We start from the raw sequence: 17,283 nt of genomic DNA on the forward strand, positions 1-17,283 counted from the left end.
TTAATGGGTCGAGCTTCAGCCTGTTTGCCGCTTGGGGCGGGATCCACTAACGATGACGTCACGCACAGGCATGGGCGTCCGCAGAGGGGTGCAAGGGGGGGGGCAGTTGCCCCCCTCTGGATTTTTGAGGGGGCTGCAAGAAGGGGAGGGGGGAGCTGTACCCACACCAGTTAATGGGTCGAGCTTCAGCCTGGTTGCCGCTTGGGGCGGGATCCACTAACGATGACGTCACGCACAGGCATGGGCGTCCGCAGAGGGGTGCAAGGGGGGGGGGCAGTTGCCCCCCTCTGGATTTTTGAGGGGGGTGCAAGAAGGGGAGGGGGGGAGCTGTACCCACACCAGTTAATGGGTATACCGGCGTTTTTTTAGCTACCCAGGCCAACTACATTTTCTGAATCCTATGAATTTACTGTTCCCAACATGCTATTTAGTATCTGAAAATGCTAACATGGTTATTAAAAAAAAAATTTAAACGGCAAAAAAAAAATAAAAAGAATTGCCAAGGAAGTTTTCATTACGCCGCTCGCGAGACCGACGAAACTTGCTTTCTACACGTTGTGCCTTTTTCCTGCGTCACTGCGCTTCCGTAAAAATGTCCACGTGTTCTCAACGGCAAGTCTCACGGCATACACTTGGTTTAAAAAAACTTGTTCGGCGAATTATGACAAACTAGTAGAGAATGTCTTCAGCATGCTGCCGCCAGCCTCCGAAACGCTCCAAAAATGCAATTTTTTGACATGCAAGATTGCCGTCCGGGGGCTTCACTCGCGGGAGCGGGATGCGCGATCCAGCAATGGTCATTGAAATTAGTGGTTTGTACAAGGAGGTTCGAAGTACTAGGAGGGGGCACGTTGCAATATTAGTGAAGCCTAGTCATAAAAAGTTTAAACGATGTTGTGGCCAACGTGACCGTAAATCTCTCTGGCAATTGGTGCGCGTGACATGTCACGTGTGAGATGGACGGTTGATTGTAGAAGGATTCCTTCCAGGCTTGCGCGCGCTCCGTCCGGTATGTCTTACCAGATCGAAGGCTAGACGAAGGCTAGCTACGGTCACGTGATGTGGTCACGTTGGCCTGATAAGTGAGGAGAGTAAGAAGGAAAATGAGGAAGAGGCGAGGCGTCAAGGGAGCATGGCTTGTGGAGGCTACGCGGCTGGCGTCATGCATTCTCCTACCCTTCTATCCTCCCTGGGTTTGTAGCCCCAAATCTAGGGTGCGGCCGTGGAAGCAGGTAGAGAGTGATGTGGAAACCTGCTGAAAATATCCAACATCGTCAACAGTCTGGGATGGGAGGGGGGGGGGGGATAAGTATGTACCCCCCTGGAAAAAGTTCTGCGGACGCCCATGCGCACAGGCGTTCTCTTCCGGGTGGTATCGAGCTAACCCGGTCATTCTCACGTATACTTTCAGGATGCCATTGTATGGTCCACGCCGCTCGAGGACTCGCAGGTCGTCGTAATCACGGCCGTGGCTGTCCTGATGTGCGGATGTTTCCTGGGTGCCGGGCTCCAAGACACCGTCCTCAGGAGGTCGTCCAAGTCGCGCAAGGTGACGTACCCCCCCCCCCCCCCCCCATACACACACACAGTTAGCCGCGGTCACGCTATGCTATGATAGGTACACATCACACAAAAGGCAGTCGGCCGACACCGTCTGGGGCTTGTTTCTTACGTGTATCCTGCCACACTGGTCAGTCATAGAAAAAAACTATCTTCTGCAGACGTGTTTCAAGCATACTTATGTAAAAGCAAACACGCTTGGAACAGGCTTCAGGCGTGTCCGCTCAAAAGGCGGAACGCAAGTTCGTCTGCCTCTTTTGCATGGGTTGTGGTGACGTCAGAACTCCGAGCTCTGAGTGGCTCTGATCGAAGGATAGTGGGTAGACCTCAAAGCATGCTGCCTTATACCCACTATGCTTCAATCAAAACCAATTGGAACTCGGCGTTCTGACGTCACCACAACCCATGCAAAAGAAGCAGACGAACTTTCGCTCTGCATTCTGTAATGATGAGTGCAGGGAACACCGTGTCTGTTGTATGATGCACTAGCAATGGGACTGTGGCTTAAAGGGCTAGTGCAACGATTGTAATGTAGAAGGAATTTGCACATTGGGTGCTTTAAATTGTTTATCTAAACACAATGACAAAAAAAGAAAAAAAACATCTTTTCACTTTTCCCCTGAAAACTGCTATTCCGTCGCGTAATCGCGAAGGAAAAAAAAAATATTTTTTTGCCGATCTGTAGCCGCGTGTGGCGTTTACGGCAGTTATGGTGACACGTTTTATGGGGCTCACGCGGAAGTCAACAAAACCTGTCTCCCCCGCGGCAACAGTCGCCGTCAGCCCAGGGGCGGATCCAGACCTCCATTTTGGGGGGGGCGGTTCCTCGGCGTAAAACGGGGGGGGGGGGGGGGGGGGGAGTGTCTATATTTTTTGTGGAGCCATCGTTTTTACTAAACTCTGATAACATAATATAGATCTTGAGAGCTTTTGTATCGGTTTACCTTTAGGGGATGAACTCTTTGAACTTTCTGTGGCTATGCACACCAAGGCACACGCTCCCGTACTTTTGACTGCATAGCCTCAGAAAGCTGGGCATCTGGCCAACGCAATGTCTCTGCTCGTGCGGAAAATCACGTGCAATTGCAAGCCTACCAAAGCTATATTCACGTGCACGCCACACGTGCCTGCTCGTATGAGGCACCAGTCAGGACGCTACACTGTAGGGTCCTGACAGTAAATTTGACCGTAAAATTTACGGTCAAATACCAGGCAGCTGATGCTGCCAAACTTGTACAGTAAAAATAACGGTGCACTGTAAATCTGGTTTACGATAAATTTAAACGGGGACCCTAGAAATCTACGGTCGGCCTTCAGATTTGCGGTAAAAAAAAATTTACAGCGCGCCGTTATTTTTACGGTGCAATTTAAACGGCGAGAAAGGTGGTAGTATTCAGGTTCATAACATTATTGTATAGTGATGTTACGAACTCAATGATGTTATGAACCTCGACTGAACCAAGCACGTTTTGAAGGCTTTCAGCAAGTTGGCCGAACATGTATTGTTTGTACAAGAAATGCCGACGTTGAAATTCATAAATGGTTTTTTGAACTGTTGATACCGGCATAAGAAGCGTTCCGTTAAACTTCAGGTACAAAAAAAAAAAAACAAAAAAAAACAAGATCGTATTTTACGGCCTTCCTTTTTCTCCTGCAGACAGAGACATTAACACGTCGTAGTTATCATTAGGGGATTTCATCACGTTAACAGCACCGTCTTCATTAGAATCCGCACTAGTCGACCGAGTCGAAGAGTCCTCAACCTGAAGCGGGCCTGCAGGCGATGCGCCGTCGCCTAAGAAACCCGTCACTCGTAAATGCGCCCAGTTCAAATGTGCCGTGATCGAACCATGATTTCACACCTTCTGACAGTTGGAGCACGAACACGAAAACAAAATACTGTCGGTGATGTGGCCTTTTAGATGTTTTAGCAAAGCCTCCCTTGAGTGGCACTCCTCTAGGCATGGTGGCAAAGTGCACTGAAAGCTTTCCAAACTCCTCGAAACAAACCAAACTTCCCTTAGGCGTACCAATGCCTATGTCTTCTCAAAATATGACACCTGAGAGCATCATACGTAACAAACTGGCGACAGCATCCTTCGTCCACACACGGAAGAATTCGAGAGCTGAAAATGTGCTCATCGAATTGCACAACCATCAAGCGTGCTTGAACAGAAACTACAAATTCTGCAAGTAAACATTTTTTAGAGTGTTGTATTTATGCCACCATTACACTATCCTTGCCAATCAAGCAGCAGATTGATAGTGAAATACCTGCCTCGAGTATCCAGTTGCCTTCCGCTCCAAATTTTCAGGTGCACAAAAATCCGGGAATGCCACAAACGAACGAGGACAAAATGGCGCGGAGACGGGTGGGAAGGCGGGAAAATGAAGTGAACGTCAGCTTTTTCCACTTCTTACCGCGTTGTCCCAACCAACGTTCCTTTCTTTTGTTTATGCTTCTAGCTCGTCGCATTGTTGCTCTACTGTTTGCTCTTAGTTCTCTTTTTTTCTTTTTTTCAGTTAAGGCAGTTACGTTCTGCGTTGGCGCGACTGGACTGGCGCGGACAAAGAAAGGAGGTGAAGGGGCGAGAGGAGACTCTCTGGGTTCCCGCAGCTTCCGAAAGGTCAAGCGTGGTGACCAATTAGCGAAGCGCGTCTTTTCTTTCTGTTTTCTTGGTCCATGAAGTTTTGCCAGTGTTGCCAGGTCTACTGATTTATCAGTAGATCTACTGATTTCGTTCCGGGTCTACTGATTCACTGAAAAACAAGGAAATCTACTGACTTTTTTTTTAGTAAACATATTAAAAAATTATTATATGGCCCCTTCAGTTCCCAGTGTCGCCCATCAAAGGAAACTCATAATGTCCCAGAATTAAAAACGAAGCACTGGCTAGATGGCCCAGAAGCCCGCCCTATTCGAGTGACGTAGTCGTATATTCATCTATCTATTCACCCAGAGCAGGTTTGGCAGGTTCGGCGGTGACATCCGGGCCAGAGCCATATATGGAGAGAGTTTGGCTAGTCTATGATCTCGCCGTAACGTCCCTCTCCCGAGTGAGCCAATCAGCCCGCGGCGCAGAGCGAGAGGTGTTTGCGCATGCGCCTGAACTCTCGGCTGCTCCTATACAATCTACTAGAATAGCTTCGAGTTGAGCGGAGAGAGCCGCAATTTTCATTCATTCGTTCGGCGGAATGCATGGGATCGACATCCAAATTTTAGTTATTTTCTTTTATTTGGCAGGCTGTGGCAAGAAAATGATATAATCGTATTCCTCGGTGGCTTAAAAAGCTAACGAATGAAGTTTCTCCACGTTTCAACGCAAACTTTGGGTCAGGCGAAAAAGAAATAAGCCCGTAGCAGATAACGCGTAGCCTCAACAGTGCTCCGGACCAACAGCGTTGCTTCAAAAACCTTCCACAGCCCAGTAAGGAAAGATGGCAGCATGTAGAGGACTTCCATTGGACATGTTCGCGCGCACTTGCCGGAGCGTCTTGTTTCGGTTTCTTTTTCAATAATAGCGACAGGTGAACGTCGCACTGTCGCCTTCATCTGTGATCCCAAAAGTGCCTTAGTCTTGATTTCGAAGAATAATCCTCGAAACAGTCAATAATGACTAAAACAAAAACATTTATGGTGCCATTTTAATTTGTCCTTCATATAAAGTTACTTGAGAACTGGTCTTGTTTTTTTCTTTCATTTTTATTTGTGTTTATTACCATGTTAGTTGTTACTCTATACTATTTCTTTGAAGTGTGTATTAATGGAGATAGCAAAACATGGCAAAACACATATTTCGTGGAATCTACTGATTTTTGTGCAAATCAACCGACTTTTTGGGGATCAATCTGCTGACTTTTTTTTTCTCCATCTGGCAACACTGAGTTTTGCGTTTCCCTCTCGGTTTTTTTGCTCGTTTACGGTGCATTTCAGATAATTCCTCTTCACGGCGTACTTGTAGTTTTTATTAGCGTATAGCGCCGTAAATTTGACGGTTACTTTTTACACTGTATGCTTTCGAAGCTAAGCGCTTGTGGGCCCGAGCATGCTGGGCGCCGATAAAAGCTGCGCATAATGCCTGGTTACTACTACTGATATGTCAAAAAACACCTCGACCGCACGAACACTCGTGTGGGGGAAGCTCCAAAACTAATAATTGCGTTTGTCCAACGTGAAGTAGGGTAAGATGGGCCAAATGAGACGCGGGGAAAAATGCGACAGTTGGAGTGAAGGCACCCAACGAAAGTTTTTGTTTAGTGCCTGCTATCACCTAGACACAAGTTTCAAGCTTCACTGAGACGTGCCTTAGCCTGTTTGTTCACTTTGCGTGAGCCATAAATGACTGCCTTTGGCAAGTCCTTTCCGGAGAAAAAGAAATGCCGATTTGAGATTGCCGAGTTTACCGCCCGTCAAAGAGGTGCATAATTCCGCGCGAGATTTCGCTTCGAGAAGTACGCACCGGTTGGCACAGACTTTCTACCAAGGTATAATTTAATTTCATTCCTAAGTTTTATTAGCTTCATGCAGACCAAATTTGAGAGTTCAGCGTGCTTTTTTTTTTTTACGGAAATAATTATTCACGTAACGGGATACGCGCGAGACAAAACGCGACAATGTGGCATTGTATGACGCGTGTGTCAATAATGTACCAGTTTCCTGGTTGTTCCTGAGTCATATTTTCCTCTCGGTGTCTAGGAGGATCAAAACGTACAAAAGAAAGACAACAGGGGCTTCATGGCGCATAAGTAACACTACGAATGCTCTTGAAAGTGAAGCAACAGCGTCATTCCCTTCGCGTTACCGCCACACTTTTTGGCGTACCAAGGGATGTGCTTCAAAAGCGAGCAAAAAGACAAAAAATAAGAAAAACAATGGCTCCACAAAAAAAAAAAAATGGCGAGGCGTTTGGGGGGGGGCGATCGCCCCCACCGCCCCCCCCTTGGATCCGCCACTGCGTCAGCCCCGAACCGTCTTTTGTGTCGATCGCTCGCCGCGACATTCAATGCTGATAATTCTTGAAAAGTCGATAATCGCGGAGCAGGCGGCTGGGCTTTCCGAAGAAAGAACCCAACGAGAAACCGAGTGGTTCCCTGAAGTGCGTCACTCGAAAGACAACGTGGGAATCGAAAGTCACTTTTTTTTTTTTTTTGTTTAAATTTTAATATAAAACTAGCGCGCGAGAGAAAATACGGTATTCTGTTCTTCGTTTCGTACGTGACAAAACTTTCTTCCCGCAGTTAATTGAACGAAGTCCGAAAATCGTTGCAGCGCCCCTTTAAGGTAGGATATACAATGCGTAGAGTAGAGTGCGGAACACAGTGGTGCTTGCAGTGTACCATAGACGTAGGGTACACAGCGGGACGCCATTGCGCGAAACTAACATCGGCGTTTTTTTGGCTTTTGAGTTCCAAGGCGGTATTGGCGGGCTCCAAAAGAGTTAACGCTCTTGTCAGTACTTTCAATGAGTTCTATAAGAACGGCAGGAGGGGGTTTCAGTTGTCCCGCCTTCAGCGCGAGCTTTCTACCTTTGATAACGCCTCGGTTTTTCGTGATCCTCGATCGTGCAAAAGCAAGCAGAGTATTAAACTTACAAAAAAAAAAAGTTATTTTATTTTGTTTTGTTTTTAATTCTGTCATGTCAGATGACGAAGTAGGTACCTGAACAAAAAATGCGTAGATTGATACGATGCGTCCAAGTTGCTAGCCATGGGATAAAAAGAAGAAAAAGAATGCTTCCGGTTTACTGCTCAACTGAACTTAGATTAAAGATCGTGTTTGAGGGGACACTAACACCACGCCAAAATTTTTTGTTATTTTTTTGCCAGGCGATTTAATCTGGTGTCAGGAGGATACCCAATCAATATTTTGCTACAGAGTCAAGTATATTTTTAATAAAGCCAACAAACTTAACTACTCGAAACCGAAACCAACACACGAGCACGGAAGCTCATGGCCGGAAGTCGCGTCGCAACACCCGACCGCGTTTTCCCCCCCGCTTTTCTGACGTGCGAAACAGACGACGACGACGACAAAAGGGACTTTTATCAAACCTAAACTGTGTTGCGCGTACCGCACTACCGGAACATTTGAAGCATACTTTTAAGCGCGCGCCCGGGTGACGCCGTAACCGCGGGGCGCGCGCTTAAAAGCATGCTTCAAAGGCTCTAGTAGTCCGGTACGCGGAATACGGTGACGGCTCGCTAAAAGTCCCTCACTTTGCGTATACCGTTTGTCATGCGACTATTTCGCATTTTTATCCCTTCCGGTCAATGTTCTCCGTTTGAAGATCAATTGGCCGGTGCAACGAACGACAGTTCCGAAGTAGCGTCCCCACGTCCATCGCAACGTTGAACCGTCGTGCGCGGCATCACGTCATCCAGCCCTCGGTACGCCGCCATATTGGGAGTGACGTGTGCATGTACTTCCTCTGATCTGTGCGACATCCTTTTTCCGACCAGCGTATTTGCAGCTTTTTGGAGGTCACAAAAATAAAGTTTATATTCTTTTCTATTTTTAATATTGAATGTGGGGCTTGATGACACACGGCTTTTAATATATGTGGCACACACAGTTTAAGTGCGACGTGACCATGGATAAAAAAGTGAGCGCGACAGAAAAAGGTCGATCCTCTACTAGCTGTTTTCGGGCGAAAGCAAAACGTATTTCGAGCCGCAAACTGTGTTTTGGGTAGTTGGACTCATATAGGTCACGTTCAGATAAATACCTCGGCGAGTGCAAATACCCTGTCACTGTCCCTTTAATGATGTACCCAGCTGCTCCACTACATTTCTGTATGTATATAAACTCTGACTGGGGGAAAACTGAATTTTTTTCGCACAGAGAATGGAGGCATTTCTAGACGCCTGCATAGATTACAATCATCATGCACATTTCTTTTTTGCGTACTGTAGTGTGCTTCTTGTTGCAGGCCAAGTTTCTGGACCGCGATGAAGACAACATGTCGACCTTCGCTAGACTCTGCTGTGTGCTTCTCATACCGTAAGTACTTCGAAATTCCAATATCCACAGTGGAACCTGCTGTTATAGCCACATTTCCCGCTCCAAGGGACAGAACAGTTTAGGCAGGTTCGGAGCCTGCCTTATGTGTGTCCGTTCACAACGGACGCTTTTGAAAATAGCGTGCCATCGAACTGCTGCACCAATCCTCAGAGTCTGTCATTGTTTGGGCACGTAATCGCAGGTTTCGTGCCCAAGAAATGACGACCACCAATGTTGCTCGATGAACTTTTGAAAAGGGCCTATTGCCATAAAGAATAATTTTTTAAACGGAAGCCATACCATAATTCTTTGCGCCACTTTTTAATTGCTGTCCGTTAGCGTGACCTTATAAGCTGACTTCAAGTCCCAGTTGTGGGAATTCGTCACCAGATTTGAATGATCAGGAAAGCGTAGACAGGTTGTGATGAGTGATTAGTGCTGAAGTGAAGGACGAGTCCGAGAACTCATGTAGGACTATAGACAAGAGGCTGTCTTTGGAGACCCCATTTCAACTTCTCCGAGAAACTAAAGGAATAAAAAAAGAAAGTCAACAGCAAGGCACGAATTTAGCGAAGTTGTTTATAGCGTGAACTTTGACGACAAACAGCGAGACACACAAAACGAGGACCAAATGTGAGAGCCAAGACATATACACAGTGCTGTGTGTCTCTCCCTACTTTAATAAATGCTTAGTTTTTTGGAGATTTTGGCTACTTTATTTGTGGGTGCCTCATTGCTAATGTTGTCTTCGTGTCGTCTTGTTTTCATTTTTCAGTTTGTCGTCAAAGAAGTGATATACGGGCAATCAATGACAAAACGGATGGGAATACTAAAAAATTAAGGATATGAAAAAATAAGAAAAGAAAGAAAACGAAAGTAGCGTTTGCTGACAATGTTCGTTTGCCGACCAATGCATTGAGTGTGGTTTCTATATTTCGCCCCATTTTATGAAGAATTCAATTTTATGGAACTTTAAGGCCGCCCGCAGCCGCAGTTATTGGACTTGATCTCGAGTTCGAACGTCCGCCCTGGCGAACGTGTGCCCTACCAAACTCTATGGCTGCGCTCGTGTGCAATCGTTCGATGGGAAGACCTGCCCAAAGTTACCCTTTTTGACCACCAGTCGCGCTAATGAGCAGCCAATAGAGGCGCCCCCTTTTTAGTACTAACCTGGGGCTCTCTGTTCCTATTATTTTAAATCTTGAGCGTCACATTCTCGGCGCTTTATATATTCCTCGCATGCGCCGACCTTGGCGATGCTTTCCTGCATGCGGTATTGTGTAAAGAGTTTCCCATACTTCTCATCGACCAAGTCGCTCTCTGTGGACACATTTTCAGGCTTTTCAAGGTCACCATAAAGGGAGGCAAACCGTCGGACGAATACCTGCCTCGACATCGTGGTACCCTGCGCTGCCGAGACATCGTAGACAGACTGCACTCATTATTGAGGTAAAAAAACACTTAAAACATTGTCATATTCATACGCATGCAAGCAAGAAGTTTTCCAGTCGTACTAAGCCGGAGTCACGTTGGTCCTACATGGTACAAAAAAAAAAACAAATAAAAAAGCACGGTGCTTCTTGCTGACATGATGACAAACACGTCTGCGGACGCGCATGGAGCACGTTCTAAGCATGTTTGCTTTATGCATGTGTCGAGCCTGGCTGCAGACAGTTTTTGTACCACCAATGTTACAGGACCATCGTACAAAAATACAGGCCTCAAATAGTGTCTTGTATACTGTGTTTTCTAGGAGGTATTAGCGGTGTGACCACGGTCCTGGGGAGTTTTGGGATGACGAGCACTCGCGCGCTTTGCGTATACCCACTGGGCAGTCAAGTTTGCTTCGACACGTGATATATGCCATCTTATAGATGATTTCCGCAACCGTGAAACGTCCTGCGGTCCGCGATCATTGGATAATATCACGAGCTCGAGTCTCCGAGTGCCCACTCTGACGCGGAGCCCGTGCCCAATATCGTTCGGTATAGCTCGACGGCCTTCCCAAAGTTACCTTTTTCGCCCTCAGCCGCGCTTACGATCAGCCCACCGAGTTGCCTCCTCTTCGCTGCCTTAAGTATATATATATATATATATATATATATATATATATATATATATATATATATATATATATATATATATATATATATATATATATATATATATATATATATATATATATATATATATATATATATAAAATAGCGTCATCAGCACTGCGCAAGCGCCGAACCCAAACAGTTTTTTTTTTTCGTTTTGAGAGCGCATTCGCGTGTTTATTCGGAAATTGCGTGGGCACACCCAAACTTGACCCGAAACGCTTGCCGTTGCTCTCGCGAGGCGCTAAAAGTTGTGAGAGGGCCGAAGCCAAGACAAGCCGCGTTCTAATCCAATGCCAAGTGTGACCACGGCTCGGAGCGAAATCGAAGGTGAGAAGGAGATATCCTATGTCACTCTCTACTCACTGTCTCCCTCCAAGCAGAGCTGGTCGCTCTGACGTCATGGTATCCTCCTTTCCTTCAGCTTCCCTCCGTAAAGCCGCCTCCACACTCTAAGAAATGAATGCGCGTCTACTTAACGGCAAAACATTCGAAGAGCCAATTTTTGCGATCTACAAAATGAGCTCAGCGATTGATGAGACGGAAGAAGAAGAAAATAAATGGTGCTATGGAGAATTTGGCAGCCTTGAAATGGCGCCTTGAAATGGCGTCTCAACGGAACATCCGTTGAGACCTCAAAACTAAGTCTGCGCTGTGGCATTACGCAATGCAAAGCGTCATGCTTGCATTGCGTAAAGCCACAGAGCAGACCTCATTTTTAGGTCTAAACGGATGTTCCGACTCATCATTCGCTGAGCTGATTTTGTAGATCACAGAGATTGTCTCTTTGAGTGTTTTGCCGCTAAGTAGACGCGCAGGCATTTCTGTGAGTGCCAGAAGGGCGGCCGTCGTGACCGTGACGTCCACGGCGGCGTCCTCGCAACTGGGATGTTAGATGCAAGACGACATTGCACTCCTATGGGAGGTCCGCGCTACACGCTATTTTGAACATCCAGCAAGGTGGACAGCGATCCTCAGCAACCTGTTACAAAATCTTCTCGGCACGAGACCTCTGTTACCGAGACCAAAGTTAATCACACAGAAGAAACGACAACTATGAACCTTCTTAACGCTGAGCCCGGTAGCAGAAAAATCTCCATTGCATCTGGAATCCCAATTTATCCAAACTATGTAAAGCCCCGGGCTCAAGCCTCTCGAATTCAGAAAAAAAACGTGAAAAAGAACCACTCTATATTTATTGACGCTCTAAGACCATTCCAATATTTACAACTCCTCAGCCCACTCACTTGGCCACTTTCTGAGGCGACAAGCATGCGCGTGCTGGGCTGAGGAGATCGCACGCTGGGCTGAGGGGTTGTAAGTATGGAAATGATGTACAGACAAAACAAAAACAGCGGGGAGGTTCTGCAATAGTCCCGCCTGTAGCGCGAGCGTTCTACCATTGAAAACATTTCAGCGTCACGAGCGTGCACGCGCAGTCAAATCACCTCGACAGGCAACGAGCGTGGGACAGAGGCCGGACATCCGAGAAGCATTCCCCGCCTTTCTTATTCTGGCAGTGACCATAGATTTCCTGCCTTTTAACGAACCCGTTTGAGACCAAAACCAACCTGAATCTCGTGCAGCAAGAACGTCCGGCGCCGACTCGACTTTACGGTGGCCCTGCTGCGTGTCCTGTGGATGGACGCCTTCCGGGTCATCCTCTGCACCCTGGCCTACTTCGCCTGCCTGTTCGTCAAGGTGCCGCTGCTGGAGTGAGTCCCGTTTGAAATGTGCCAGTATTGCTTTAATTCAACTGCGAAATTCTGGTTGACACACCGGAACGCGTGCGCTTGCGCCGGAGAGTGATAAAAGACCGGCTTACTCTTCGCGCTTTCCACGCCTGCCCGCCACCTCCTTTACTATATCCTCTCCACTATTCCGCATGCCCCAACGTGACTCCCGTCGGAGACTAGGAGTAGGGGACGCTAAGAGGACTATTCTTCCCTGCTGAAAGCAAAGGCTGTACTTGGGCCTTTAAATGGATTATGAAATTAGTTTTGGGCTGGAATAAATGATTTTTTATTGGAATTTTACTAGTCGCTTATTGTTTGGTGGAATAAAAGAGAAGTGGTACACAAGGGTAGAGATAGAGAGCCAAAGGTCTGCCTATCGGAACGAAATTTCGAAAATGTGGCGGACTAATATGTAGCGGACAAGATGGCTGGGTGGACCGCCGCAGTAGATCAACATTTTCGACGATTCCATCGAACGTAATTGTCCGACGTAATCATCAACTTTCCAGTAAATCTTGGAAAGTTCAAGCCGGTCTTATAAAATTCTGGCAGAACCGAAAAAAAAAAAAACAGGACTTAGAGCTGTCCTTAAATATATAAAAAAAGCTTTCATGAAATAAATATTTATCAATTTATGTTGACAGATAGCGCAGCCCACACTGATCTGTCCGCTAGACTGCTACTCGGAAACCACAACCCTGGTCTGCTTTTACCGTGTCGTCTTCCACTAAGTGCTTGTGTCACGTACATATTCCATGAAGGTTCGAATATCCCACGACCGTGGCCTCTTACCTTCAACATAGGCCGCGATAGACGCGGATTTTTTGTCCGACACTGAAATAGACACCGAGAGACACCGAATTTCCAAGGGGAAAATCCCCCCCCCCCCTCAAAACTCGCCCCCCCCTCCGTAACTTGAAAAAAATTAAACTCCGAAAATACGTAACTCTGTATATAGCATCGTGCGCATTGGTTTCGCTTGGAACCCTTTTTTAAGGTATAGGCAAGTCTGGCACACAACCCTCGACTTTCAGTTTTACCATATAGGGGCTGATGATTGCACTTCAATGTGTCCAACGAGATGAAATGTTTCGCCGGTGAAAATATCCAATATCGGACGCATTGTCTCAATTCATATACTATTCTCTCGGTTTTGAGCTGGACGGACATTTTGACTCGATGGACCTTTTGTATCGTGGGATGTCTTGACCTGGTGGAACATTTTAACTTGACGGACATTTTGTCTTTTTGTGCAATTTGTCTTGATAGACGTTTTGTCCTTCTTGGGCATTTTGTGTCGATGGGCATTATGACACGCGTAATGTATTGCGTGGCATGTTGGGCGTTCTGACTTGACGAACATTTTGTCTGAACATTTTCTCTCGATCGCAGGGTTGACTCAATTTATATTTTGTCTCTTTGGACATTTCGTACAGTGAACGTAGGGAGCTTTGACTCAGTGAACGTAGGGAGCTTTGTAGGTATCTACCAAATTATTACCACATATCTTATCATTCGCTCATTTATTCTACCGCCGTCCTCTTTTTGTAGTCTTTTCTTCTATTTTATTTGTCGTCTTTTTTTTTTACATCTCAAGTCACTTCACTTCTCTGAACTTGAGAAGTTATCCCTTCTTGAACTGAAAAACGTTTCCAGTTGAAGCTGTCTCCATCGTCTCGTTGGGGCCCAGATACAAAATCTTCTCCACTATAGACGCTTTGCACACGCGCCAGATTACAGCCGCCATAGCTGACCTTCTCTTGCCTTACCGATATGCCGATCCACTGAAGCAGGCGCTGACGAGCCTACACAAACGCCAATGCTACGGAGAAGGACACAGTGCAAACTAAAATGACAATAACCTGTCTTGCTGTGGTAATCATGAAGTGAAGTAAAGGGAATAAGATGAAACAAAAACGGAAGGTCAGTTATGGCGGCGCCCATGCACAGCTGCTGCAAAGCGTCTATACCCTACGGCCCACAGAAATTTGCACCAGACTCAGGGTTCCTTTTCGCACAAGAACAAGCTCGTAAGCTTTTGTATTGAGGTGTTATGGTCTTCTATTAAAATTTTGCTTTATGGTATTTCGGTACCTTTGTTTTTCAGCGTCTGTTTTTGGTGCTTCCTTGAGTAGTAATTGCTCTGTTAAACTCAGCTTGAGATCGACCGGTGGAAAGGAAACCTATCCTGCGGCCACAAAAGTCGGGCTACATCCCATGACTTTGTTTATTATCTATTATGGTGAAACGCAGCCGTTTCAAGGCGGCACTTCCAGCCTCGATAAAAACATAGGGATATACTGACGTATTGCTTGATCTCTCGAATCGCTCGCTGGGCCAAACCGTTGGCTGCTGGATGATACGGGGCAAGGACTTGAGCGAGATACCTCGTTGTCGTGCCCATTGCTCAAGCTTCTTGATTCGGAAGGCTGGTTCATTCTCCGAATTTTTAACCTTAACTTGAACATTTCGGGGTGTAGAAGAGATATTACGTTGTTCGCGTCTACTCTCCCTATTCTGGCGGCCACCATTCTAGTGCCTTAATCGATGCAGAGAAGAAAGGCTTACGTCTTTCTGACTTCCTCACACTTTTTTTTCAACTCTGCAAAATCCAACAAAACCATTTCAAAAGGCTCTTCAAGTGTACTCCGTCTTTGGCTTGCTTGAACGTAGCCCTTTGAAATTGACATTTGTGACAAGACTGACTGTATTGATTTGAATCCTGCTTCATTTTTGGCCAATTGAACCTCTTGATGAGCTTTTTGTAGGTTTGCCAGAAGCGATCATGTCCCCCTGATTTTGGGCTGTCATGGTTTTTTTGTACAATGGTAAGAATCATTGAAGGAAGGACTTGGAACATGTCAGCGGTAAATGACAAATGTTCAGTGCCCTTTATAGCTTTGTTTGGTTTACTTTTTTATGGTAGTCGACCTTAAGGGGAACAAGATGCTTTGATAGATGGTCTGCGTCGGTCAACGAGGTATCAAGAAGATTTAAAATATCGAACTAAATCTGCTGAAGCTCGTTGATCACCTCTCGAGCCAGCCTTTGTGTTGTATCAAGTAAAGAAGGCATGTCCGAGCTTGGTGGTTTGTGAGCGGCTTGCACGAACGTCTTCCAAATATGAGCGAAATAGCCCGACAGCCTTCAAATTTACCAGCGATTTTTCAGTTGCCGTGTAATTTAATTCGGACTTGCTGAGCGTATATAGCTGAAGTAGCCCACCACACGAAGTTGTGCATGAGAGGGGTCTTTCGAATTGAGCTGGAAGAGCAGTTCTCCTGTTGAATGATGTGAGGATCAGCGTTAGCTCGTACGGGAGCGTGTCTGGCAAATTGAGGATTGAATCTGATGAAATGGCTTGAACCATGTCACGGGATGCTTGCTCATACTCCTCCGTCCAGTCAAAATTCGCGTCCTTCTGTGTGATTCTTGATACATTTTTCTTCAAAGCGGAGTCACTCAATGAACGTTCGAAAGTGGCCGGCAAGACTATAAGGAGCTCACGGAAAGAATGTACGTCATTTGGCTTAACCAGTTGTGAAATGCGTGTCACAGACTCTTCCTTTGTACCCTTTGTAGTGACTGCAAATATGCGGCCGAGAAATAGCTCCTGGGGCAGAATGAACTCGCTCTTCTCAAAATTAATTTTTAGTTTTGCGGAGCTAAGTGTTGTCAAGGCTTGTAATAGATGCTGTTGGGGTTCCATCTCTGTTTCGGAATAAACGATGATGTCGTGTAGACGTTTCTCAAAACTCCAAGGTACAGACTTAAGACCTGCTTCATCATATTCTGAAGCCACGCGGGAGAGGTCTTCCAGCTGAGGAGGAGGCGGTTGTACTCATACAGCTCCAAAGGGGATGTAAACGCTGTGTATATTATTGTTTCTTCTTGGAGAGAAACCTGTCAATATCCCTTGAAGAAATTAATCCATGAAAAGTGACGGCACGTACCCTTTTGTTTGATCAATGTCGGTTTCGATTCGTGGCATGAAGAACTGAGTTTAAAGCACGGTAGTCCGGTGCAGTTTCTGAAGGCTTCATCTTTGGGTGCAATGGTGATAGGTGACGTAAACAGAGACACAGAAGGTCGGATGATGTCCACATAAAGCATGTTTTGAAGCTCCTGTTCCAGCCAAGCCTTCTTTCTGGTCGTGTTGTAGGGATATTTCGCATTACTGTCTTGTCACTGATATTAAAGGGCACCGTGAGTCCTGTAGAAGCTGGAGGGTAGGGGTCAACGCCGGACAATCCGCCTTTTTTCAAATATGTGCTGCCATTTAGACACGTAACTGGTTTCGAGGCTGTTCGACACCCAAAACGTCAGCTACAACCTGTTTGCCCATTGAGCCGCTCTAACCTAGAAACGGCTCCCCAAACATCGCATTTCTTCTCATCGTAGGTTGTCTTCGGTCCCGAAGTTGATACAAAGAAACCATCTTCCCTCTCTGCTCAGCCAGAAGGAAGAGAGAGAGAGGGTACCAAATTCATTTACTGTCGAGCCGATATTTTGCAAAAGGTCTATTCAGGATGCAACTTAGGAATTTCATCAGCGGAGGCAATAAGCTTTAACGGAGCGTCTAGGTGCTTGTCGGCAGCAGATCTGCAATCGGCCGTTTTCTCGACTGTGACTTGATTGTCCATAGGAGATGTTGATTTTCAACCGTTTCATGTCCTGCAGGGATAGTCTACTCCACTAATAACCAAACCCACAATTTCAATACTTGGACCCTTGGAGCTAACGTTAACTGTTGTCCATTCTTCATATCATGTTTTTTTGCCGTCATAACTGTGACCTTGAATTTGTTTGCCCATATAGTTTCTCAGAGTGTTTGTTTGGCCCTTTTTAATTATTGATAATGAGGCGCCGCTATCGACTACGGCAC

The 17,283-nt window shown here is 46.1% G+C and overlaps 1 protein-coding gene across 1 annotated transcript; it reads left to right on the forward strand.

Annotated features, from left to right (window-relative positions):
• Window positions 1-793: 793 nt before the first annotated feature.
• Window positions 794-12,381, forward strand: LOC121833630. The gene is made up of 5 exons (XM_042287063.1): window positions 794-826; window positions 1,412-1,549; window positions 8,490-8,560; window positions 9,899-10,009; window positions 12,249-12,381. The coding sequence occupies exons 1-5, from the start codon at window positions 794-796 to the stop codon at window positions 12,379-12,381; spliced, it is 486 nt and encodes a 161-aa protein (XP_042142997.1).
• The last annotated feature ends 4,902 nt before the right edge of the window (window positions 12,382-17,283 follow it).

This window comes from Ixodes scapularis, unplaced genomic scaffold (assembly GCF_016920785.2).
Source record: "Ixodes scapularis isolate PalLabHiFi unplaced genomic scaffold, ASM1692078v2 PGA_scaffold8__174_contigs__length_109621045, whole genome shotgun sequence".
Classification (NCBI taxonomy): domain Eukaryota; kingdom Metazoa; phylum Arthropoda; class Arachnida; order Ixodida; family Ixodidae; genus Ixodes; species Ixodes scapularis.

What these genes read in the sequence shown, in the direction of transcription:
- LOC121833630 (XM_042287063.1), top strand. Translation starts at nt 794, where the DNA reads ATGGTCATTGAAATTAGTGGTTTGTACAAGGAG. An exon ending in TTAGTGGTTTGTACAAGGAG is followed by an intron (nt 827 to 1,411) that starts GTTCGAAGTACT and finishes GTATACTTTCAG; the next exon opens with GATGCCATTGTATGGTCCAC. An exon ending in TGCTGTGTGCTTCTCATACC is followed by an intron (nt 8,561 to 9,898) that starts GTAAGTACTTCG and finishes ACACATTTTCAG; the next exon opens with GCTTTTCAAGGTCACCATAA.